This window comes from Polypterus senegalus, chromosome 16 (genome assembly GCF_016835505.1).
Source record: "Polypterus senegalus isolate Bchr_013 chromosome 16, ASM1683550v1, whole genome shotgun sequence".
NCBI lineage: Eukaryota > Metazoa > Chordata > Cladistia > Polypteriformes > Polypteridae > Polypterus > Polypterus senegalus.
The window spans coordinates 88415976-88443394 of record NC_053169.1 but is presented as its reverse complement, the minus strand read 5'-3'; the positions used below and the strand labels follow the sequence as shown (position 1 = coordinate 88443394).

Sequence of the window (27419 nt, the reverse complement as noted above, 5' to 3'; positions counted from 1 at the left end):
TGAGTATGTTGATGAATCGGTATGCTCTTCAGGAGTCTGTGCCGGATGAAATGGTACTTAGTCATTGTGCGAACAAGCCGTAAAACCGCTACTACAGTTTGCCAGACATTCTCCTTCACAACACTGAACTCCGTTCAATGTCAACAGAGAAATCTTGTAAGACTCTCAACAGTGATTGCCTTTATTTTGTGTTGAGTCATAAGGATGCATCAGGTAAGTTTTCACACTTCATCATGGTGAACATCTAACTGGACCGTTTTTCTTTCTTCCTTCCTTTCTTGCTGTCTTTCTCTCTCTGTTTTCAGAATCTTCGGTCCAGATGAGAGAGCACACCACAGCACGCATGCCTTACATCAAATGCATGTTGTTGTCAGTCAGATTCTAAACAGGACCAAATGTGTCTTTGGGGCTGAAGTTGGAGATTTGCAACATCAGCTTTGAAGTTTTTAAAATGTTACTGTTTTTAAAATTGAATCAAGCTTTCAGCAACAACAAAATAAAGAAGAGAAAAGAGAGATTTCTGAGGAAATTTCCGCATCTTCAGAGCATTGGGGTTCAGTCTTATCCACAGCTCATTCAAGCCGTCCCTGATATAGCTGTGTGTAACAGCAACAAGCATCATTTTTGTCTTTTCTAATTAGATTCTTTTGACTTAGGCCAGTCATTGAGGAGCCGTCACCTGCTATTCTCAGTGACTCACTTTTTATTCAGGCAGGATTTTTTATGTGGCAGCGGAGCAGTGCATTAAAGACACTTTTTTATGTCTCCACAAATAAAAAGCATATTGTTTGAGGTCTGATTGGCATTTGACAAACCTGTCTTGGTGCTATACAATGTTATACAATGTTAGAGCGTGGATGTAAGAGCATGTCAGAACTGGCGTGCGCATACACACATGCAAGCACGAACACACACACAAAAAGAGAAAAGAAGAAAAAAATTAGCCTTACAAAGCCATCTGCCTCCAATGCAAAGTTATATGAAGGGCATCAGGCAGGCAGCCGGTGCAAGCTGAGAGGCAGAGTGACAGCCATGTGTGATGGCTCTGCTAGATAAACAGAAACCCACAAATGAAAGCCTCTCAGAATGCCATCATCCCCTGTCACAATGCAATTACCGAACAGAATGATAGCAAGATAGAGGCTTCTCGCAAATGGAATGATAAAAGTATTGACTGATTTGATTGAATGATTAAAATAATGCAGACATAAAATGAAAAAAGAGAGAGAGAGAGAGAATGGCCGACGATTGTTACGAAAGGAATAGGTGAAGCAGCGTAACACTCGGCGGCCTGTCAATTCTGTCTGCGTGGCTCGGCACTTCAGTGAGCATCACTATTGTCTTGGATGTTTGCTTTATTATTCTTTTTTTACTCTCTCTCTCTCTTGTTTTCTCTTTCTTGTTTTTCAGATTTCTATTTCTGCAGAAGCCAGAGAAGTTTTGCTGTCTGATGGGAATGAAAAAGCCATCCAAAGTATCCTTCTTTCTGTTTAGTATAATAAACTTGAGAGCCTGTGTGAGGCTGGACCAGGGTAGAACGTAGGTGAGCTTCTCATGAATGTAGTATTTCCTGCACTACTGAAATGTTGGCAGCTGAATTGTCACTGGTTTAGCTCCTACTCCTGGACTTTGCTGTAAGCTGGGTGGCTCCTCACTAGTTCATCACTGAAGCTCACTCAGAAGGCATGCAGTCATTTAGAAGTGAAGAGTGACAATGCATTTTCAATGCCTTACTGTTTCATTTCTACAACTTGGTCTAGAAGCATTGACTCAGTATGGTAACGTGTACAGGTATTTTACATGTCATTTGAGAATTGAAAACGCAAAAGAAATATTTTAATCTTTATAGTAATTTCAATTTGGAATGCATGCCTTAGTTTTTTATATATTAAAAACTCATTTAACAAAAGAGCATCATAATATGTTTTAAGAACAGGCCAAACCTTAGTCAGATTCATGAGTACTGAGGTATAGTATTTTCATTAGAATGGACTTGTTTTCTATGCATTTGTTTATTGTTCCAATAAAGATAAGGTATTTCAAACATTTACAGTATATTGCCAAAAGGGATCTGAAGCCAAATATTTCCCTCCAATACCATTCCTCAAAAATGTATTTCCTAAGTCTGTGTTTTTAATGACATTAAATATTCTCACAGTTTGATTTTACAATGTTAAATAAGAACTGTAGACATAACATCCATCCATTATCCAACCTGCTATATACATTCTGAAGTTCACTTCGTCCAAAACAAACTCACCATGAGGCACAGAACCAATTCCAGCAATATAAACTTGGTATTAGCCCTGAATAGGGTGCCAGCCCATTGCATGGCCCCCACCCCAGTTTTGAAAAACTAGTTAACATACACAAGATTTGGGATATGGGAAGAAAACAAAGAGTCAGACATGATGAGAATATATGTACTCCAAACAGATTAGAGTAGGGCATGGGATTTAAACCCAGGCTACTGAATACAGAAAAATCCAACAGCAAGTGTTTTTTATTCTTTTATGTGAAGGTTTCCTACGTGTTATTCATCCATCTGTTTTCTAAAATCTTGGATAGGGTTTTGGCTAGCTCCAGTCTACCTTGGTTGGAAGACTGCAAGAAAAAGTAAACCAAGTCTGACTGGCATGATACACTCCTTCACCCATACATAATACTCTCTTGTTATATCTTTATTTTATGACAAGAATCCTACATGAATACACAGATTCCATGTAGCAGGCTTCCCAGCTGCCATTTAAATTGGTTTTAGACTCTATCCACTATACCATACTGAAATGTTGTCTGTGTCAGTGCTTCATTGTGTTTGAAAACACTTAAAATATATTCTATACATGTTCAAACTGTATAAGTGTCCCAGTAAGTATTATCCAACTTGTAGTGATGACATCCTTGGGCTTTATAGCCATAGTTTCACACTGTCTGCCAGTGAAAGGTAAAGTTATCATGCTGCCCAAGGTTTGAGTTGGAGAGTGTACTTCACTGGCTTAGCTTTGAGGTTAGGTGGGGAAGGGAACACAGGGTAGTTCTCCACTTTATATACTGTAATAATACACATTTCCAGTCCTAAACAAGTTAGGCAATGTACAGATGACATAACATTCAGGAGTGTTCAGAGACTTGGTTAACTGTTTTAAAAGTTGGGTCATTTAATTTGTTTTTCTTTACTTCATCAACAAGTCTCTTATCACATTTTCGTTAATAAATATTTTATTACAATGAGTATTATTAAAAAACAATGGTAATAATAGAATGCAATTGCATGCATTATTCGACTACATTAAGTACTGTACATGCTTTTTAACCGCCTAACAATGTCCTCTAGCAACCAAATGTAGCCCAGGTAGGCTTGTAGTGGCTCAATAACTTTACTGACAATAGAGTCCAAGTCAGGTGATGTCAAAATGGCATTGATTTACATCGTATTGTTAGCTGTTCGTTGTGGAGGGTCTGTGACTAATTGTAGTTCAAATTTCTTAAACACAACATTTTTGAAAGAAGTGCCTGAATGAGAATTAAAATTTCTGTCGTAATTCTCAAGGTAAAACTGTTGTCTGTTTTGGACCATGGTGAAATGCAGATCTGAAGCTTTGCCTATAAATAGTGTCAGAAAAATATTGAATCATAATGTGCAGATAATGCATGATGTTGGATTTAGCGTTATGTAAATATCAAGTATGTTTTGGTCACGGTTTGCTTATAGAGAGATGCTTATTTAATTGCTATCTTCTAAAATTCATTTTGAGATAATTTGTTATGGTTCTTTTTCCATAGACAGCAGTAGAAGTGAGAATTCCTCTCCTGGTATTTGACTAACTTGTATTGGGCATCTGTTTTACTGTTAAAATAAACAAGATGAAATGACCTCTCACAAGGCAAATTTGAAAGGGTACACTGCTCTGTAATTGAATGTTCCCAAAATTTTTCTCTTTTTTAAAATATGAGTTTTCAGATCTGCCGATGCTTTTTAATGAGAAATTCTAAAAAATGTGTACCGTGTGATTATTCAAGATATCTCGATGAAAGCCCAACTTTCTTGCAAAATTTCCTTGAACAATACTGTAAGTGTGTAAAATTTCAGTTAAATCAGTCCCCTGGTAGTTGACAGGTTTCATGCGGACAGATGGACGTGGCTAACGCAGCAGGTGGTTTTCACATTATACACGAATGCACCTACAAGTGTTCTTTTCCAGAGAAGAAAGGCAGCTCCTAATTGAACATTTTTAAAGCAGATCTTCCTGATGGTCTGTGACCTAGTTCAGAGTAAACAATCAGGGTCATGTGATTACACGTACATCAAGACAAACCCTGCTCTGCTTCCCAAATGTGGTACTGTAAGTGGTCATCAAGGGCATTCTTAAAACATCTATCATAGTCTCTTGTGGCTTTTATTTCTTTATATAATTGATGTGACACCTTTAGGGAATTATTAGCGTCTATGCTACCTTAGCCTTACCTCTCTTCATTTATGATATTTTGTTTTCCCAGGCTGCATTCACCAGAAATTATTTTGATCCTTCTTCCTCGAGGATTAGTTTATAGAAATAGAAGCACAATGAATTCTGATTTTTCAGTCCATTGGCAATGGCACAGCTTTTATTGTTTTACTTGTAGCCTGTCACTAAATCCTGCCCTGGTATAATTTAAAGTCCCTTTACAGAAAGAGGGAAAAGGAGCTGGGACATCTGTGAGGTGGCTAGCAAACTTTCTAAAATGATACGGGACATTATAGTTTATTGCTCATAGCTCTTGTACCTTGGCCGGTTTGCTGTCTGCAGGGCATGGTAAGTGGAGTGGACTTTTTCTCCCCGTGTTTGCATGTATTTTTCTCACAGTCCAAAAATTCTGTCAAGTGGACCGTAGTTGGCCCAATTTGAATGTGTGCCCTTCTCTAGACTGGCAGTCCATATTAGCGATTTCTATCTTGCCGTGTTACTCCTACTTTTATAGCTTTTGAAGATGAAGACTAGAGAGTGGTCTTAGAAATTAAGGTCTGAAGTTAACAGAGCTATCATTAAGAGATGGATACAAAAATGTCCAAGGTGGCAATCAGCAATCAAAAAGTGGAAGCAGCACCCACATTCCATTCAGAATCCTACAAGGCTTTAATTACCAAAAAGAAGAACAAAAAAAACAGTTAAGTGACTTTTGAGTTCAGTGAAATTGTGTGAGTGCTACATAAGACTAGCCTGTATGTCAGGATAGCAGGCAGAAGATTTACCATATATACTTGTGTTTAAGTTCGTCCGTGGAGAAGTCGGGGCTTGATTTTACGGTATAATTTCCAGTATTTTATAATGTCGGTCATATAAGTCAAATGCAGAACTCACACAAGACATTGATATGCTAACGCCCACCTGAGAGAGTAACCACGGAACACACTGCGTTTTTTTTCTATGTATTGTGCCTACGTGACCACACGGTAATACCCGAACTATTCCAAAGCGACGTTTGCACTGTTATGTGGTGGTTTTTGTATCTCACACCCTCATATACCTTCATTGTAAGAGCATCTCTTATTTACGATGGAGTGTTTGATCAGAAGAAAATATGAAGCTGGTTTTAAATTAAAAGTCATTGAAGTGGTGAAAGAAATTGGTAACTGTGTTGCTGCAACAAATTTCCATGTCTCTGAGAAACTGGTGTGAGATTAGAGGAAGCAAGAAGATGTAAAAAAAAAAAGTCATATTTTTGAACGGACATATAGGTCGGGGTCTGATTTTATGATCTGTTTTTCGAGACCCAACTTATACGTGAGTATACACGGTACTTAAAAAATTCTATACTTAATACTCACTGGCAACTGGCTATTTGGTCAAAACAAAAAGTTTTATATATGGCAGAATCTTATTGCTGTCTGTGTGTTTTGTGACACTTTAAACAAAAGCAATGTGATGGTAGTGTCCTTTGACGGGAATGTTTGTGTTCAGACTTGAAAAAAATTTCAAAATTAAAGAAAGAAAATTCAACAAACATTGTGAAATACAACCTGAAAAATATGTTGCATAGCCAATGCTGTACCAGGATTACTTAAGAATAGAAAGTTAGGTGTTCTTGTGTGGCATGCTTAGAGATCTCATATAGAAAAAGAGGCAAAGCTTATGATTAAGGGTTCATTATTGATGCCTAGGGACCTTGACAGTGCTCTAGCAAATATGTCCTAACTGTCCTGTCTAGAGAGTTTATGCAATTAGCAGAGACTTACCCAAGAGTGAGAGCTGCTTTCATAGCAAAGAAGGGGCTTCTTTTGCATAATATAAAGAGAACTCATAATTCTGGCACAAGTACTCATCTTTTTTTTGTTCGATTTTATTTGGTTTTGATCTTTTTTGTAACTCCTGCTTCTCACCCCAGTCACATGACTTCTTCTTATGAGCATCTCAGAATATTAATTTTGAGCTAATCTATCCATTTCCTTACCCCTGTACAATGAATGTGTTACAGTTTGGTGCGCCGTTGCAGAATTTGGCATTGTAAGCCCTTAGGTTTTTGAGGAGGGGGGGGGACAACAGTCACCATCACTTCAGAGCGTTACACTGAATTCCTAGAGGACTTTTTGCAGCCCCAACTGGAAGAAATGGATGTTGTGGATGTCTGGTTTCAACAGGACGGAGGAACAGCTCATACACCGTGGAGATCCATGCAATTTTTGTAGGAGATGTTTCCAGGCAAAAAAAATCTATTTTTGTATACCTATTCTTGTGTCATAATGAAATTTAAACATCTGAAATGTGGTTCTTCTTTTTGGCTTACTCTGTATTATCAGTATACAAGGGTTACTAGGGGTAGCATCACATTATGAAAGCTGTTTATATGAGTATAGTAAGCAGAAAGCCTTATGGAGGGCTCTGTAAGTGGTTACCCCAATAAGACTCCTAAGTCGTTAGCTGTAATTCTGATGTCCACCACATTCCCTGCCCACTTGTTCAGTTTTCCTGCAAAATCATTCCTCTCTTTCTTGTCACTCAGCAGATTTTGCTGTTGTACAGAATTTTGTTTAAGCCAAGATTGAACTCAGATGTAATGATAGCTGTTGTAGTCTCGAGTACTCATTCTGGAAATTCTCTCACAAGTTGAACTCCCAAGGATGGCTACTCACTGTTCTTGCTGTTATGCACTAATGTTGTTATTTCATGCAAGTTACATACCATGTGCCCCCATTGAGGGAGTAAAAAAAATGATTGGCTCTGACAGTATGGCATTATATTCATCCATCCATTTTCTAACCCGCTGAATCCGAACACAGGGTCACGGGGGTCTGCTGGAGCCAATCTCGGCCAACACAGGGCACAAGGCAGGAACCAATCCTGGGCAGGGTGCCAACCCACCGCAGGACACACACAAACACACACACACACACCAAGCACACACTAGGGCCAATTTATATTCATCTTACTTTTTAAAGGTTTTCCTAGTCTAAAGTTTTTGCTTGACAACCCATAGTATTCCAATGCATTCCATGTTGCATTTGTGAGTGTCCTGTATATTTACTGTACATCCTTTTAACCAGATCTTCTTTGTTGGGGGATCTGTGACATCTAATCTGTGAACTTTAACCTTTGTCAGAGAATGTTTAATTCTCAGGGATTGCCCTAGTCATGATTGCTTCCTGCATCTGTCGCCCATTGGTTCTACTGAGCGCCTACATTGAATATTAGATAGCATGCTAGAGATTAACCACTGCGTAACAGCCTTAAATGAAACTGATATGTCAGCAGTGCAGAGGAATCCGATTGGCCAAGATGCAGCTGGTAGCAAAACGAGAGCGTTGGCACCTTCACTACATCTGCTTTAGAGCATACTAAGTGGGACTTAATGCCCCTCAGCCAGAGGCCTGCATCCAGGAGTACAAATGTTGCTGGTATAACATAGCCTGATATTAATCTGGGAGTCCAATTTGCCTTTATCAGTGTGAAATATTCAAGCCTGAATTCTTTTCTTATTTGCAGCCATGAAGGCAGAAGTAGGGGCCACATGGCTGTCAAATTAAAGAGAGTGGATTCATCCAGTTGACTGGCAGGTGGAACCCATTGTGCTCTACCATACTGTTTATACGGTGCGTTCTTCTCAAGCATGTAGACCAGAGGGCAGAAAAGGAGAGTACACTTGCTGAATATGTCAAAAGTATTCATCACAGCTGACAAATTTAGATTTATAATCTGTATTTATTACAGAAAATGTCTTCATGTTTTTCGGACACTTTTTAGTAGGTGTCTCTTTAAAAAAAATAGGAAACCGAAATAATGGCACTGCTGGTTTATTTTCATATTCTTTTTACTTTTTTCTTCTAAAATGAATCCAGTATTTCCTTGACCCAAGGTCTCCTAGATGTACAGTGTGTCATCGAGGAAAATCAGAAGCACGGTTTCTTCAAGGATACATCCGTGTCCAGTCGGTAGGTGCCCTTTCATCCTAAAGCAATTCCAATATTTCACACCTAAGGTTTGGGGCATAGCTATATGGCAAGTTTGGAGGCAAGAGCCTATCAGCACATACTGTGCCATGTTGCTTTGGTAGTTGATTAGTTCTTAAAGATCCCAGCTTAAACACCCTTTCTGTCAGATTCTTTTTAACTTTTCAGTCTCTGCTTCCCGACTGTCCACCAGGACTGGCATACTGATGAAGCTGAAAAATTCACTCATAAATATTCTAGCAGTGATAAATACATTTCCACAACAATAGTTAACTCATGATGGCGCTTTATAATTCAGTTGTTCTGCTGAGTGCTCGTGTCTGAAAACATGTTTAACCACTTGAAAGAACAATGCAGCTCAGAACTGTTAGTTAATGATATTCGCACAGTAACCTCATCGTCAGCACTGCACGCTTTTTATTGAAACTCAGTAATAACTCGTAAGTGTGTTCCAAGAGGCAGCCATAAAGTCATAAGGTTTATCACAGGGAAAACATCTGGGCAGAATTCTGATGCTATATGGAAGCATGTGACAAGGATTTATAAACCAAGTATTTGTGCTTTCCTCACAAAAATGTGTTTCTGAAGACATAAGAAATTTTGTAAATATGAGGGAAATAATCAAGTTGACTTTTTATCTGTCCATCTTATTAGCTAACTTACTGTATTCTATTCTATCATTGTTAGGAATTCTGAGCATTTCCCATCAACATCAAGAGTAAAGCAGAAACCAGCCTTCAGTAGGATACCAGTCAAACAAAAGACATGCAGACAGACATACAGTATATTCAGGGCCAATTCAGTGGAGCAGTTTGGATTTGAGAGTTAGTCAGTGTAGCTGTAGAAAAGACGGACAGAGAGAGAATGTGCCAACTTCACAAAGACAGCGACTGGACCAGGATTTGAACTCGACCCACTTGGACTATGAGCTGTAGCACCTCATTTATTTAGTTGCCTCATATTCAGAGAAATTATTGGTCACAAAGTATGTGAGCCTCTGGACATTTAAGATCTGTGATCTGTAAATCTTATCATCCCATATGTTAACATATTAAATGGCAAGATTTCAATATTGCAAGAGCTACATTCATGAACCACCAAAATTTGAACCATTAAAGAAAGGTTAATTTTGTTACACCCCCAAAACTGAAAGGTTATAAAAGCCTGTAAGGTAGTCAACTTGTGAACAATTGTGCTTATGGTCCTGTTTTCTGAAAATAAGTCAAGTGCCTACAGTATATACCTGTAAGACTTAAAATTTTAATCTGCAAGTCATGGAAAAGTCTACCGTATATACTCGAGTATAAGCCAAGGTACCTAATTTTACCTAGAAAAACTTATTGACTCGAGTATAAGCCTAGAGTGGGAAATGCAGCAGCTACTGGTAAGTTTCAATAATCAAAATATATACCAATAAAATTACCGTTCATTAATTGAGGCATCAGCTCATTAATTGAGCACACAGCCCAGAATGAGTCTCACAGAGGCTGCACAGCACCACACAGAGCCCGCAGCAGTTCTTCTACCGCCCACAGACCAAACCAGGCACAGTGGAACCTCTGGTCACGACCGTAATTCTTTCCAAAACTCTGGTCATAACCCGATTTGGTCGTGACCCGAAGTAATTTCCCCCATAGGATTGTATGCAAATACAATTAATCCGTTCCAGACCGTACAAAACTGTATGTAAATATATATATTTTTTTATATTTTTAAGCACAAATATAGTTAATTACACCATAGAATGCCCAGCGTAATAGTAAACTAAATGTAAAAACATTGAATAACACTGAGAAAACCTTGAACAACAGAGAAAACTAACACTGCAAGAGTTTGCGCTACGAGCCGCTCGCTAAAAACACTTTTAAGTTTTAAGCACAGGGAAAAAAATGAACATTTGAAAAGTCTGTAATTTTATAAACCACTAAGAAAAGTAACATTGCAACAAAGCACGCTACGAACCGATCGCTGTAAACAGAAGTGAAGTGGAGGTTAAAATCCAATAGAAAAAAGTCTTCATTAAATACAACGAGGTTAAAACAATGCTCGAATCTGTCTCTTTAAAAAGAAGCCTGGTGCATTCTTTAACTGCCTTCTCGGCCTTATGTGGCCAGGACACTCTCTCTATCGCTCACTCTCTCGCTGCACAGGGAGAGACTGAACACATGCGGAGATCATCGGCGCGCACAAACCGAAAGGGAAACTGGCTTGTTCGTATACCGAGTGTGTGGTCATGAACAGATATAAAAGTTTGGTGAACTCTTTGGTCGTAACCCGATTTGTACGTGTTCAGAGACGTTCGTGAACCGAGGTTCCACTGTAATGTACACTCCAGCTTTCTGTCAGGTTCGCGGGGGCAGCGGGACTTGACTCGAATATAGAGCCAAGGGTGATGTTTTTCAGCACATTTTGGGGGGTGAAAAACTCGGCTTATATTCGAGTATATACGGTAAATATGGAAGTGCCAAAATCCACTAGTGTTTTAAAAGATTATCCTAAACATGACGATCTCTTAAATAACAAGATTAGCTCTGTCAAATTGACTCAATTTTTTAAAACTTTGAATATTAAAGACTAGTTTTTACAAGGTGCTAAATTTCTAAGTCTTAGAATATGTCAGATCCAGAACATAAGAGACCCTGAGCTTGTGAAGGACTTGATTTTGGGGATTAGGCGTCTGAGTCTCTTAAGCAAAAAGAAGAAATTTGCAGAACTGCATTGCAAGCTTCTGAACTGAAAAACCTCTGATCTACCAAACCTATAAATTTGGAATTTACACTTTTAGAGAGACATATTTGGAATATTTGAGTTTTAGTATACAGTACATGAACTTTGTAAGAGGTAGTGGTGGGGGGACAACAGTCGGTGCTTCTGCCTGACAACTACAGAAGTCTTGGTTTCAGTTCATGTCCAGTCACTCATGGTTTCCTCCCACATCCCAGAGAGATCCTTGCTGGATTAAGTGGTTATTGTAATGTGGCACATTGAGAGACTATGGGTGCTTGCTTGACTATACCCTCTGTTACACACATCTGAGGTTTGTTTCTGCCTTGTCTTGTGTCTTCCGGGATAAACTTTGGCTCCTAGAAAATCCAAATTAACCTCTAAGATTCTTTTTATACTGGTGGACAGGTTAATACTTGAAATGGCTAAATTATTAATCTTGATTAACATGTACAGCCTACATTGCCTACCTACTGTATGTGACGTCCACTCATCATTCAGATCTTAATCAAATTGAGCAATGTGGCCAAGGCTGGCGACCATAGCTTTAAAGTAGAGTAGGCCAGATTCCCATTACAAGTACTTCCCCTTTAAGGGCTATGCGGTAGAATACCTGGGCAAAGGCCATGATCCAGTTCAAGAGCTGCACTCCTACTGGGACTTACCAGATAATCTTTGAAAGGGCTTCACAGATCAAACTGAGCAATAGAGGCCCACGACCTCGGCTTCTAAATACCTTACCAGAGTCCAGAGACTCTCCTTCAGCTGCACAATTCAAACAGAATGAGCACGGCTCACACCCGAACCCAAATAAAAGAAACACTTCAACAAGATCAGATCACTACCTTTGAAAGAGCTAAACAAATTACGAGTCACTCGAACAAGCACACTGGGGGCAGATGATATCAATAAACAAGGCATGTTTCAGTGAGGAAATATTCAAACTTTAATTTAGTCATTACTTATGTTTATTTGCAGGGAAATCAGGCGTTAAATACTAGAAGACAAAAGTAGTAGAAGAGATACAACCTGAACAATTCAAATCAGCATCTGAAACTGTTTAGCCCCATTATAACCAGGACAGAGATGTCCATGTAATTTAAAGAGTCCATTCTTCTTAATCCAACTAAGGTGTTCCTTTAAAAGATGCACCATAATGAAGCAGACTTAGTCCCCTTACATTTTCACTTTGTAGCAGGTGCTGCGCTTTCCTTCTTAGCATGTCGTTTTCCAATTGTCTTCAGAAATTGCCTTTCCATTACAAATGCATTTAAAACCTGCATCATTCCTCTATTTTTAAATTAAGCATGTTGTCTGCCTCAGTCCACGGATTATACATCCGTGTCACACCAAATTACTGTAAGCTAATTATGTGGCAGAAGATAAATAAAGCCCCAAAAACAACCTTTTTACATTTTCTTACAGCCATATTCAGACTTGTTAGCTTATCTGTGCATAAACATAACGGGTAACACTTGTTCCTAACATTTGCTGTACATTTGCATATTTCTCTCAGAGTTTTCTGTATTAGCATGTCTATTTAGATCCCAGAGTTCAATGCTGTGTTAAAATACATTTTATTCCATTCTGTTTGTTTACCTGGTGGTTCAATAGAAAATCGGATCTATTGACCCACACTGCCTTCTGAAACATTTACCTTTCTCGCTAGCCCCTAAAATACTTGTCTTCATTCACCTGTATCTGACCCCCTCCCCATGACTGTCCCCGACAGTGTGGTGTCATCCTTGAACTAGATAGTCTGCTAGTTGACGCTTTTTGTCCTGTGTCTCCATTTAACTTTCTTCATACCATTTTGCCAAACCCTTGGGTGTAAATGCGCACAATTTCGAGCAATGCCAGTTTTCCCTTATAAGCCCTACATTATAGCTGTCATCTTGGTCACAAAATATATTCACTTAAAATCTGCATCTTATGTAAAATTTAAACACAGATATTACAAGTTTTATTTAATTAACTAAAAATTCCAACTTTTAAACCCCATAACAGCAAGTCAGAACTTGGATGCATGGATGAATTGTAAAGAACTTTGTGCCACTTTGAACTGGATAGACTTCAATGTTATGATATTCCACATGTGTAAGCCTTGAACATGAGAGTCGAGTCTCTAATCCATTGAGTCGCTGAGAGTCTTTATTCATGTGTGCCTACATACTTGAGTTTTGGGTGGCATAATATGAGAGTCTCAAAGCCTATGAGTCATTGAACACTGAAGCCTCTACTCTTTTGCTTCATTCAACATGAGTTTTAAGTCACTGAACGTGCAAGCCTCTGAGTTTGTGAGTCACTGAACATGAGAGCTTGTAATCATATGAGCCACTGTACATGAGCAATTCCGTATTTTCAAATTAAAGAATATAAAAGGCCCTGAGTTTGTGAGTCATTAAACATGAAAGCCTCTACTCCTATGTGTCAGATTACGTGTGTTTTGAGTCAGTGAATATAAAACCTCTGAGTTTGTGAGCTTATCTTCTGAAGTGTGAATCGTGTGACTGTGTGGAGCTCTGTACCTTACTCTCTGATGAGTTGACAAGTGGCTCACCATAGCTGAGAAGGATATTTCGAGTTAATATTCTGAGGTTTTCCAGTGCCTCCCCCTGTCCTTGTGAGCTTATCGTTTTTGAATCTCCCTGCATTTTCAGACGAACCGTGGATTTTGTCGTCTTCATGTGTCAGTCAGTCAGTCAGCAGTCTGTTTATTTCTCTTCCAACTCCTGAGGTCAGGCACCACATCTGGTGCGAGAAGCCTGCATGCGCACAGAGATCCACTGCCGCCTGACAGAAAAGAGTCTCTCTTGTGGAGTGGAGCACAGCTTTTACGTGCTTTTAAGCAATGAGTGAACAAAGGGTTTTGAAACAAGATTAATTATGTTGAAAGTAATTTTGATTTGAAGCGATATCCCGTTTTCTTTCTCCTCCTGTATTTAAGGCTTGATGGCAAATTTTAAAAGTAAACATGTAATTAGTGGTGCATTGCACTGGGTTTGATGTTATGTTTTCCAGAAGGCCAAACTGCCTGGCAGAATGAGAGATGGAGGGGTTGAAGGTTATGCGCCTTCATCTAAGGTGTCCCCGCTGGAGAAGTCGCTGGATAATAGATTTCAGCCTCATGCTTGGAAGAAAGATTGTATTTCCACAAGAAATAATTTTGTTTACTGACTGTTAATAATTACTAATTAATGATCAGGTTCCTCTGCTCTGATTGCTGCAGTCTTAAGGGATAAAAAGTCAAGTGTTTAACTCAGGCCTGCTCTTAGCTGGCTGTTAGGACAGGCAACTCACACTTTCACGAACGTTGAAGGCCTCGCTGAGTACCTGGGAGACGTGGGTTTTGTTATTTGTGCATTCATGCCAAAGTGTATATTGGCACATTTAAGCATGTGTTCTTTTTAGAGTGTGCAATTTGTATAGGTATCCAGCTTAATAATAGGAGAAGAGTCTGTATGTCTATGTATCAGTGTGTCTGTCTGGTTGCTGTTTCTCTGTCATTCCAACAGATGGCACATCACAAATGTTAACGCTGCTTTTATGAATCCAACTCCAAATGACGTATAAAAGAGACATACACTATTACTACAAATGTTTTTGATGTGCCACCGGTGCCATGTTACTTAACATGCATTACAAAATACATTCTAATACGTGGTACACAGCAAATGTTAACAGTGAGGTCTACGTTGATTACTTAGATTTAAGTTTTCTTAGCCAAGTAGCACAGCTAGTAGTTAAACAAATGCATTTTATTTATTTGACTTTACTCACACGCTTGTATTGTGAATGAAATAATACATTCACTCTTATGCAGTTAAATTTAATATTTTTATTAGTTTAGGTTTTTGGTATAATAATGACTTTACAATTCTTTTATTCGTATATATATTTATGTGTGTGAGAGAGAGAGAGAGAGAACTGGTGACACAGTCATTCTGTCTTTGTTGTGACCAAGAGAACAATTGCAGTGGATTATTTATTAAATAAGTAAATCTCTCTCTTTGATTATATAAAGAAATGACTGCCCTTGTCTTATGTGTGCTCAATGAAATGATTGCCATTTTGCTGGAGAAATATACATTAATGTTTGAGTGAGTGTACCAAAGCATACGCGCATTTTTTGCATTAGTGTATGTGTTTTGTTTTTCCTTGAATTAATTAGTCCACCTGCTTCTACTGTGTTAGTGCCTGTTCTGCCTCACCCATGTCAGCTCTTGCTCTCTTCGGTGGCGCTCACGGTAAAATCCACTTTGAGGGTACAGTCATTCATGAGCTTGGAGGGCATGGTGGTGATGAAAGGGGCAAGAGCTATTGACGAAAACGAGTGTGATTGGATTCAGAGGTGCAAATCTGCTCTGTGGACGCAATGACTGAGCATCAGAAGACACTCGGACATGTTTTTTTAAATATATATTTGCAGTTCAAGTGAAGGGTGTGGTCAACAACTGTTAGCAAGTAACAGGCATACCAGATACAGTAAGTACTTGGATGGTGTGGCAAGAAACATGTCTGAGGAGATCCCATGGTAGCTTTGTGTGCATGTGAGGGAATTGGTGAACTTGCTTATTTTCAGGCAAGGGAATAGAAGTGTACACTGGATGAGGTGCATGTACATACAAGTGACACTGTGTGCGTCTTCTGACTATATGGGAGTAAGTGTACATCTTCATGGCAGCGTTTTGTGACACACTGTATGTCTGCCCTTTACACTCATAGAAGTGAATGTTGTGTTCAGCAGGGAGAATAAGAGTAGCTGTGTTTCTGAGCATATGGGATTAAGTGTTCTGAGTTCACACAAAGGAGTGCGCACCCTTATTTACTGTGTTTCTGTCTGTTCGGAATGAGAGCATTTGAAAATCAGTGGACTTGGTTCATCTTCACTCATGGGAGCGATATGTAGTTGACTTTTGGGGAAATGAGTGGCCTTTTGTGCTTGATCACTTTTTCTGACTATACTCTTCTATTGTTTCTGCAGTGTGCTGAGATGGGATAACGAGTTTGATGTGTCACCTCTCGAAGGACGATTTGACCTTGTGATCTGTGCTGACTGGTAAGGTCAATATCTCTGGAGGACAGGCGGGTGGTCCAAGGGAGAGGGTAGCCGGGTGGATGCCAGAGCAGGACCGCCTGCTGGAACAAAAGCAAATTAATATTCATCTCCATGTGGCAGTTATCAGGTAGAGTTGTATCAGACAGTAACTTGTACCGCATTATTTCCCAAAGACTGCGTTTGAGAGGCATTTCCATTTTCTGAAATTGCCTCTTTTTCATGCTTGACGTACCAGCAAATGGATGACTTAGGCAAATTGCAAATAATTATGGCTCAGCGAGGAGCAGCGCTGAGAAAGAGGGAGTGTGGCAACACAAACAGCTCAATTAGGCCGCTTCTTCCTCGGTGCTGCCGCCGTTGCGCTGCATCTTAATATTATTACTAGCAACGCAACCTAAAGCGGCCAGGGCTTCTGGCAGTGCCGGGCACGCTCCCGAAACGCCGCCTCACGCCTTGCACTCGGCCGTCAGTGTCATCATCTAATTGGAAGCGGAAGCACAGCTGCTGTCGATTACCTGGAAAAGGTCAATAGCTGCACTTCTCTCATTATTAATTACAGTCTTTCAGGCATTCAGGTTCTGAAGAGGGGCTGTGGGAGCACCAGTGTGCTGTCTCTGGGGGTTCATGTCTGCCCTTTCTCTGCTGTGCATTCTCTTCTTCACCTGGGACGCAAGGTCATTTGTGCCAAGTGAAAAAGCAGCATCACCCACAGTTCTTACTAACTTAGTAATAAGAAGCATTTAAAATTGTGGTAGAAGTGAATTCACATTTGGGGATGATGGCTAAATGAGGAGGAGTAAGATACTGAGGGCAGACAGGCAGGCAAACTCAGGGAGAGCTAAGGTGATATGGAGCTTCTCTGATACTCCATACATACCAAGGACGATTTAGCCTCATCAATTCACCTAACCTACATGTCTTTGGACTGTGGTAGGAAACCCACACAGACACGGGGAGAACATGCAAACTCCACGCAGGGAGGCCCCAGGATGCAAACTCTAGTCTCTGTTCTGCAAGTTGGCAGCACTGCCACTGTGCCGCCCATTATATTTGTTTCTCTACATTAATGCCAGTAAACTTCAGGAAGCAAACGGCAGAGGGGATGCATTGTGTAGGATAGTCGGCAGATATACATTTCATGGAGTTAAAATTACTGACAACGTAAAGTAGGCACAGCTTGGTTCATTTCATGAAGATTCACCACCACTTGTATTTCCTTAGACATCTGAGGAAAGCCTGGATATCTACATGTTTGCTTGCCAATGTCTTCAGGTGCACTGTAAAGTCCATACCCACTGCCTTCACAACATCATGATGTAGCATCCCTACGGCCCCACATTGCAATCCACTGCCGAGGGTTGTGAAGTCTACACAATGTTACTGGCTCACAACTGCCTTTTGCCCAAGACATTATAACACACATTTCCTTAGACAGGCAAACGATGATATTAAAGACCTCCGCCATACTGCATGATCAGTGTTTTCGCCTCCTCTGTTTTGGCTAAAAATATAGAGACCCTTAGTACTCACTCCAATAGGTTCGGGGAGAGTTTTCATTCACAGGTCAGAAGATTACTTAACAGCTACTCATTTTGGTAAATGCATGATTCTTTCTTTTACAAGCACACACATATATAGAGTGGTAGTTCAGCCTCGACACAGATAGGCTCGCAGACTCACAAGTCCCATCAGCACACTTTTATTTCTTTTCTTTGCCACTTCACAGCACCAGTCACCAACAGCACTATTGCTCAGTCCCTTCTTTCTCTCTATTCTTTTGACACCTGCACTCCTCTCCTTGTAAGCTCTGCCCTCCACCTCCTGGAATGGAGTGAGGCGGCCTCTTTTATATTGCACCCGGAAGTGCTCCAGGTGCCCTCTCGTGTCTGGGGGTAGGTATTGTCTTTCTCCCAGTCCTTCCATCTTCAAGGTATCCCGGTTCGGTAAAAGCCCCAGCCGTCCGCCTCTATATATAGATAATATACATATAGAGTATATATAGTGTTCGCTTAATGAACTATTTATATATACAGTACGTTATACACTGATCAGCCACAACATTTAAACCACCTGCCTAATGTTGAGTAGATTCCTCTCGTGCTGCCAGAACAACTCGGTCTCATTGAGTCATGGACTCCAGAAGACATCTGAAGGAATCCTGTGTTATCTGCCACAAAGATGTTCGCAGCAAATCATTTAAGTCCCGTAAGGTGTGAGGTGGGGCTTCCATGGATCAGACTTGTTTTTCCAGCACATTCCACAGATGCTAGGTCAGATTGAGAGCTGGGAATTTTGGAAGCCAAGATAACACCTGAACAACCGTCCGTCAGTGCTTTCCCTTACAGTGAAGGGAGAAAGTGTCCACAATGGGAAGAAAGATGAAATCTCACTGAATTAGTTTATAAACGGGAAAGTGAAATGACTCTTCAACACTCTGGATGTCCGTGTATGATGTCTGGGTTATGGGAGTCCATATACAAGTTGGGAGGTGAAATGAATCAGGGAATACCTGGCAGTTGATGCCTTAACTTGGTCGTAAAATAATTGTGTCTGGACTAGAATCTTTAGATACAACTTAAGTATAGCAGTGTTTGCCAATGACTATAAATCTAAAGTGACTTTATGACCATGTGAATCTTTTGTAGTGGTCTCCATCATAGTAGTCTTCAGTAGAACAAGATCATCTCATCCAAAGTATATGATGGTTCTCTTGATGTCTGCTATACCTTTCTCAATGATTCTTTAGATTTTTGCAGTTGCGTTTCTTTAGTGCAGTGGGTTATTTGACATCATTTTAATGCTCATTCATTTGGCCAGTCTCGGTAATGTGGAGTAGCTCCAAGTGTAGACTTTTCTCATTACTGTTAACCCCGTTCCTGTTACAGTTTTAAAATATATAGCCCAGTTTATTTTTGGGGTCTGGAGAAAACCTCAAGAGTGCTCTTTAGGCAAAGGAAAGTTCTGGTGGATCAATTATAAGCATTATTAGAGCTGCAAATTGGTGATATGGAAGTGCTACACTTTGTACCATAAAAGTAGAGAGACAGCAACTTTTTACTGGTAGGATTTTCTATCAGGCCATTAAAATTTATTTAAAAAGAGTTAATGTCAGATAGTTGCTGTTTAATAAATGGGACACTGTACCTCATGACTGGGAGCCTCTGACAACATTTAAGACCCCTCAAACAGTGGCTTCTGGCAGTTGGCAGATGTGATACAAGCAGTGTGGCATGACTTTATTTTGTTAGGCGTAATTACGAAAAAACTAAAATACAGTTTACAATACAATACAATACAACTTATTTTTGTATAGCCCAAAATCACACAGGAAGTGCCGCAATGGGCTTTAACAGGCCCTGCCTTTTGACAACCCCCAGCTTTGACTCTCTGAGAAGACAAGGAAAAACTCCCAAAAACCTTTTAGGGAAAAAGGAAGAAACCTCGGAAAGGCAGTTCAAAGAGAGACCCCTTTCCAGGTAGGTTGGGCGTGCAGTGGGTGTCAAAAGTAGGGGGTCAATACAATACAATACACAGAACAGAACAATTCCTTAATACAGCATAATAATAAAAATTTTAGAAGTACTTTTAGAAGAAAATCTATCAGGCATTCTCAGGTAACAGGCGCCAGAGCTTTGGTTAGAGAACCACAATACTCATTTAGCGTTAGCCTCTGATAGTTGGCTCAGTCCTAGTGAGTAGAAATACAGTGGCATGTGACTGGCAGTCTCTGGCAGAAGGTACTGTAAGTGCCATGTGAGTAAATCCAGAATAGCATGCGAATAGTATTCTCTACCAGTAGGTTGACACTTTGTGAACAGCTGGCCAATTTCGTTAGAAACACGGCGATGCTCAGTGACCAGCAGGTTAGTGACGTATGAGCTGGTCGTCCATTCTCAACAAGTCAGTCAAGTGTAAGCAGTGATGCTGTGGGAGCAGCACTCAGTCTTCTTGACTTACCACCTGCCTTGTCCTTCCAGATTTACTCCCATGTGCAATTGATGGCATCATGCAGATCTGCGACCTTTTTTGCTAAGGACAGGCAGCATTAGTGTCTGAGCTGAAGCCTGCACCTACCACCAAGACAAAGACAGATTAATATTATTTTGTGCGTAACAAGCAGAAAACAGATGCTCCGTCATCTGTGAGCGATTTTTTCCAAATGTAATTCAGCTTATAGATTAATTAGGCAGCAGGCGAACTTTCAAGTTAGAAACATGCTCTTGGCTGCCATATGGCCAGTCTGGGGCTGTACACTGCATTGGCCACATATGCTTATCTGTGCCAGCCTAGGTTTTGCAAAATAGTGAGTCGTGCATTTGTTGTGAAGACAGAGGCATCCTGCACATTGCTGTGTGGACCGTGGATATCAGGAGTCCATCTCACTACAGAGATCCCCAAGCTGCATGACATACTAATGCACTCCTCATCCTTGTGTCCTTTGTCTGCTTATCTAGTGAAGCTGGTCTGCTGCCCCCAGGTGGGCACTATAAGATAATGTTTTAATTCATACATTCACCTTTGTGTCTGAAGTGGTAAACAACAAAGTGCTATATGTTACAGTAAATATTTATATGAGAAGGCATCTGAAATGACTCACCCTCACAAGTCGGCAAAGACCTTCGATACACACAGTAAAAACTAGATGCTTCTCCCACTGGCCTCTTAGTTTCATCGCCTTCCCCAACAAAGTGAAAGAACAACAGCTGCACATATCTTACAATGGGAAAATGTCACTTTGTCAATTCTCTATGCCTACCTCCATGTCTAGCTCTGTTCCTGTCCATCTTACTTCTTTTTCTACCCCATAAATAACCACTCTTATAATTTGAAGGTGGAAGATTGTCCTGATTGCCAAAAGACAATGACAAATAAAATGAAAAGTACGTCTCCCTCTTTCCCGCCTATGACTGATGTCTGTCTGTCAGTTTTCCTTCCTGTCTTTTCATTGCCTTTCACTTTTGCTGCTGCTAATGTGTGTGTCGTCTCCCCATTTCTCTTCTCGGTCCATCTGTCTTTTTTCCACCTTTGTTCTCTTTCCTGTCTTTCTTGCTCCCCTTCATCCTGTCTACCTGCTTGTCCATCAATCTGTTGTGTTTTATTTTTTCTATCCCTTGCTACAGAAGTTTCAATATGTTATGAAGAGCACAGGGGCACAAACACAGTAAGTTAATGTTAAATATTAGCTGTGGAAGCCTGTGCTACAAAAAGCCCGGGGTCCTAGAAACTTTTGAAATCATCAGAAAAAAAAAACAAAAAAACTGAAATGTAGAGCTGTCAGGTAATTGAAAGGAACGACTCTGGGCATCTCTCTCCTAGGAGGAATCATTTTGGCGACGTGCTCACGTCACTTGTGTATTAGCGGTAGAAGGAAAAGTAAAAGGGATACCGTTTTGCTGATGTTAGTAGCTAAGCGACTTTGTCTATCTTCTGAGGTTTCATTTTGCTGACGTGTTGGCCTCACTTGTGTTATTAGCGGCTAAGCGAGTTTTCCGTTTCCTTGGAGGTGGAGCCCTTACCCCGACTCCACCTCTCACTACTGGACAGGACATATGCACATACACACACACACCCACACACACACTCTCACGCATAGACGTTTATATATAAGATAATCTGATGTGGTCAGCGCAGTGGTTAGAAATAGTGCCTATCAGCTCAGAGTCCTAAATTCAAGCTTGTCAGTGTAGTGATTCTTTGTTCTCCCCATTGTGTTTGTGGGTTTCCCACCCACATTGTGAAAATGTGCAGGTTTGGTGAATTGTTGAAAGACTTTGTTGTTACTTTGCACCCAGTGCTGCCAGGATTGAGTTTAATTGGTGGCACAGATAAGATGACTGCTCATTGTTCTCATATTTCAAATGAAAAGTCTCTTAAGCAGGATTTGTGAAAAGGAGTGCTGCTGTGGCAGAAGTGGTCACGTAGTGGAGTAACACTGACAATCTGCAGCCTTAGATATTATAATGTAACTTTTACTTAATAACACATGTCCAGCCCCTGGGCATCCAGAAGCCCCAAATGCGTGTTTGTCTGTCACTCCATGTAGGTCTGTTTCCCACTTTCTCTAGGTATGTCTATGTATTTCCATTTACTCTGTTCACATGGTATGCCAGTTATTTTTGCTCTCCATATTTGTATGCATATGAGTGCTGAAGTCCCTACACGTGTGGATATTTCACTCTACTTATGCGTTTGTTTCACATTTGATTTGGTTTTGATGCATCAATTTCTGTGTTTCAGTCCATCTTTGTGGTGGTTCCCTTTGCTGGTTTGTTGTGCTTTTGGTGTTTATTCTATGCCAGCTGTGTCCCATGTCCTTTGTTAACATATTTGTGTGTGCTCATGCACATGTTTTAACTGCCCATATGTGTGTGTATTTTGCTCCATACTTGTCTCTCATTCACATGCTTTTTGTTTTTCACCCTGTGTCCTGAAGTGTATGTCTCTGGGTACAGTGGCGCAGTGGTAGTGCTTTGCAGTAAGGAGACTGTGGAAGATTTTGGGTTCGCTTCCCGGTTCCTCCCTATGCGGATAGCGCTTTGAGTACTGAGAAAAGCGCTATATAAATGTAATGAATTATTATTTGTGTATCTCGCTATTTATTTGGAGTTTTGTGTGACTAGTTTGAGCCTTTTTCCTCCATTTCTCTGTTTTTTTGTTTCCCTCCATGCTGGGATGCGTCTCTGAGCGTGTTCTTGTTTTCTAGGCATGTGCTTGCGTCTGCATACCTCTTTCACTACACTTTTTGTGTGCCTTGTCCTTGTTTTTACTCACAGGATTGTTTCACTTTTTGCAAGTATGTGTTTGTTTTTCATTCGTTGTGGGTGTCTGCATGTTTCTTTCACTCTTTGTATGTGTGTGTGTGTGTGCTATTCAGATGTGCACATATTTGTGCTTTATATGTGTCCCACGTGTTTTTGTATAGCAGAGATGTGACAGAGCAGGACTGCCTGCTTGAGCCACCATCAGCCCCCCTCAACACACAAACCCCTGCCCTCAGCTGGGCATGTATTTATAGAAAACATTTCATTTCAGAAAGAGCCTTTCTAATAAAGAAAAGAAAGAATTATTTGTGTTAAATAAGCAGATGAGTAAAAAGCAAACGAGAGACCGTATTAGTGACTAATCGTCAATAACGTGCATCATCTGATTAAAATAAGCAGCTAAGCAACACCATATGATTCAGGCAAGTCATTTACTAAATGCCTTCCTCACCCCGCACTCCAGCGCATCCTTCAGGTTTCATTGCACAGACGAAGTTAATGCTGGGCTGGATTAGAGCAGATTAAGTATGAAAGTCAGGTCATCAGATTGCATGTGGGGGCCCCTCCAGATGAAATGGCTCCTTCCTCTAACTTGTGAGGTGGCTGCCCCTCCCCTGCTGTGTCTCATACTCTCACCGTCTCATCCTATTTGCCTCTTGAAGGATAACAGAGGGGAGTGGGGATGAGACGTTTCGCCTTAATATGCTTTTGTAATGCACTCCCCAAGCTGTTTACAGCATAAAGGGTTTGTGGCACAGAGTTGGTCCGATATGGGCCTGGGCTGGTGGGAGGACTAGGAAAAGGGCCACTGCGGATAACTAACCAAAGATCGCTGAATCTACGTTCATTCCAAATTTCCTCAAGTTGATCTGACCCTTCTAGTCAAGTAGGAGCAAGTCACTGCTCACCATTCAGCATTGTCTCTAATGGCCTGGCATTTACCCAGTGTCCATCTTGACATTTAGGCCTGTGTGTCCAGTTGCAAATTTACAGTGTGGCTTTGCGTGTTTGAGATCGGTGATTTGTCATTGTCCGACTTTTTGCTAAAGGTTAGCTTGCTGCTGTCAGAGTGTCACCGTGCCCGTGTGTCTGGTTACTTTGAGATTTACTGCTGCTCCTTGTCAAGTTTGTGATTCCTTGAGGTTAGTTTACTGCTTGCATTGTGGCCAGTCACTATCCAGTATTAAGCTCATATTGTCACTTCTCTCTGCTCTTCCATGTCCATGTTAAAGACGGCTCACCACTCAAATGTGTGTCTGTGACTGGTTACACCCCTGCTGAGCCAGCCGTGACTGTAGGCACTGATTATTTTTGCCTTTCCAGCTATGTGTGTTTCCACTCGACAGACGGTCACACCACAACATCGCTGTACAAAGGAGACCTCTCTCAACCTACTTTAGCTGAAGTTGTGGTCCAGTCAAGGTGACCGACCACCCCCAACCCCCCTTTTCCAGGTTCAGTGTGTATAACAGCAGCTATTGTCCTGAACCTTTTAGGTATGCACAGATTTGGATTATCAGATCCGGTGTAATTGTAATGAAATGACATTGGGACTAATTTATTATAATATTGAAATATGAAAGCCCTCACAAGGCCCGTTGTTTTTAATTTAACTAACACCAGTGCACGTCACCCGAGTATAATGGGCTTGTGTGAGCATTACTGGAATTAAATGGAGCTTCAATTGTTGTTTATCTGATTGGGGATATTTTTAGTTGCCCTGTCGCTGTGGCTGACAATAGTGCCTCACTGCCTGCTGGTGACAGCTCCTAAATCAAGCTGTCACTCTTGCTTTGTGCATTACTTCACTGTGCCTTCTTGTGCTATTGTTTTCTCAAGAATCTCCCGCTTTCGGGCTCTCCACCCTTGACTGGTGCTGTACTGAGGAGTCACTGAATTACATGAGACTAAGCTGAGCAAAACTGTCGGCAGAACGCCATGCCAACTGATGTATTTCATTTAATGTGGCACCTTTACTGGCACGTACCACCATCTTCTACCAGTAATGTACATCTCTCAAGGTTTAGTCCTTACCTTACTTGTGAGTATATCTTTAAAAACCAAGCATACATTATTTCATGTTGCATTTAACACTGCGAGCACTGTCACAAAGTGTCACTGGCTTTGTAAGTCAGGCTTAGTTTTATATCCTGTGAGTAACAGCAAACTGTATCATGCGAATGGAAACGATTTTGTTTCAGTGCCTTGCACTGGCATCTTGCACTGTCACTACCATGACTGACTGTTTCCAGTGATATTTGTAGAACATGCTTTGTTTATCATACAGAGGGTTCTGAGCTGGAAATGATGATGAGCCTTTCATGGACAGCACTGTAGTGAGAAGTCAAGCAAAATGACCCCTTTTATTGGCTAACTAAAAAAAATTACAATATGCAGGCTTTCGAGGAAACTCAGGCAAGATGTTATACAGAAACTAGAGTTCCCTGTGTTTTATATACTGTACACATTGGGGCAAGAAACAATATTGGTAAATCTTTTAAGTGAGACATCTTAAATGTAAAATATTAATAGACCTCTTCAGGCTAAGATTCATTTAAAAAGAGGGAATAACAATGTATGGTCAAGATCTTTGAATAAGACAACTGTCCAACAAAGTCTTTTGAACTTCCATACAATGTGAATCTGTAGTCAGGTTGTCTGTGTCAGTCTGACAGATGCAAACAATCTTCATACCTGGCCATAAGACCCATGTCTCTATTCAAACCATGTTGTAATGTATTAAATTTTAGCATGAGTTTGACTTCCACTTCTTTTCTCTCTTGCTGTGTTTTGAAGTTGCCCATAAGCCCTGTGACTTTAAAGTCCCTCTCACAGTGTTCATGGCTGTTGAAGTGGGCCGCTACAGGAACATCTGTGTTGCCAAGTTTAATGTGGGACCTGTGTAAATTCATTCTCTGGCGGAGTGTTTGTCCAGTTTCTCCCACATATTGTGCAGTGTCTGGACATTCTGTATTACATCTTGCCTGAAGAAGGGGCCTGAGTTGCCTTGAAAGTTTGCGTATTGTAATCTTTTTAGTTAGCCAATAAAAGGTGTCATTTTGCTTGACTTCTCATTATATCTGTAATGGCTAACTCGGTACAACACCCTAGTACTATGGACAGCACTGTAATGCTTCCAGATGATAGTAAGGCTTAATGTTGTATTGATTACTAATAACCCAAATAGTATTGCTATTACCTTGTGAACTTCATCTGAAGACACATGTGAGTACTTTTATATTGCGTTCTCTGAGACAGCACGGTGGTGAAGTGGTGAACTTTGCTGCTTTATTGCTCCAGGGCACTGGGTTTGAAACTTAGCCAGATCTACGTAGTGTCTTACGTGTTCTCCTTGCATCTCTTTAGTTTTCCTTTGGGTACTCTGTTTTTCCCCCATGATTGCAAAGAAGTATGTGCTTGGTTAATTGGCATTCTTTTATTGGGCTGAATGTCAGCCATTCTGGGATGAGTTCCTGCCATGAAATTAATGCTGCATGAACTGGACACACAGGGTAGAAAATGGAAGGATTCTTGAATTTTCAGTATTGTGATCAAACGTCCTCATTAACAGAACATTTAACGTTTTATAGCATCTTTTGTTTTTCTCATATTTTTGTGTCACTTGTGTTTATTTACATCAGTGCCCTGTGGATGGCCCATTAAAATGTTCTAAGTGATACCTATTAATTAGGCTTTTAAAGTGTCTATCAAACCAAGTACAATAACAAAGGAGTATCAATATTAAATGCTAGTCATAACTTGGTTCATTTATTATATTAATAACAAATGACATAAGACTGCAGGAATTCTTAATGTACAGTAGTATTGTCATTAGTAAGTGTCATACAGGGACTGAGCCTAGAAGGTCACCAAATATTCTTAGAAGTCATGCTTCTCAGTCTAGTCTTAAAGCCTTTTCAGAGTTAGACTTGGACATTAATATTAACACACAAATTATTTTTAGGGCATTTTAATTCATATATTGCTTTGCACTTTGAATATCATCAAATAACTTTATTGGTCATGATTTGTTATTTGGGAATTGTAAGTAATGTGTAATGGTTAGGCTTAGTGTTATCGTGTAATGGTCTGTAAGTGCAGGTCATGTTGTACAGTATGTATATAAAGTCCTCTATTGAGAACACCATCACAAAGTGTCTTTCGGATACCGGTCACATTTTTGAAGTTGTGATAGGTGGGGCCTTCATGGCAACCTGCCTTACCCAGAAATAACAGCAAGAAAGTAAAAGATGTTCAAAAATGATTTCAAGTTTGGAATACTCATAAGCAGAGCTCAATATGCACATGAACATAGGTCTGTTTTGACATCTTTGATCCCCTCTGTATATGGTGGGGTGGCTCACCTACTTGTCAATCACAGCAAAATTCTAATTTTCTCACCTTCTGTCTCTCTTTATAGACCTTTGGCCTTCTACCTTCCATCAGGTTGTCC

General features: G+C 40.3%; 1 protein-coding gene across 2 annotated transcripts in view; it reads left to right on the top strand.

Annotated features, from left to right (window-relative positions):
* The window catches only part of camkmt (calmodulin-lysine N-methyltransferase), a 421353-nt gene that overhangs the window by 356837 nt on the left and 37097 nt on the right, over positions 1 to 27419 (top strand). The window contains exons 6-8 of one of the 2 annotated variants that reach the window (XM_039738014.1): positions 1411 to 1474; positions 8338 to 8404; positions 16131 to 16205. In XM_039738014.1, the coding sequence (XP_039593948.1) occupies positions 1411 to 1474; positions 8338 to 8404; positions 16131 to 16205 (206 nt within the window). The remainder of the gene's footprint in view (positions 1 to 1410; positions 1475 to 8337; positions 8405 to 16130; positions 16206 to 27419) is intronic. The other variant, XM_039738015.1, reaches the window with a different exon arrangement.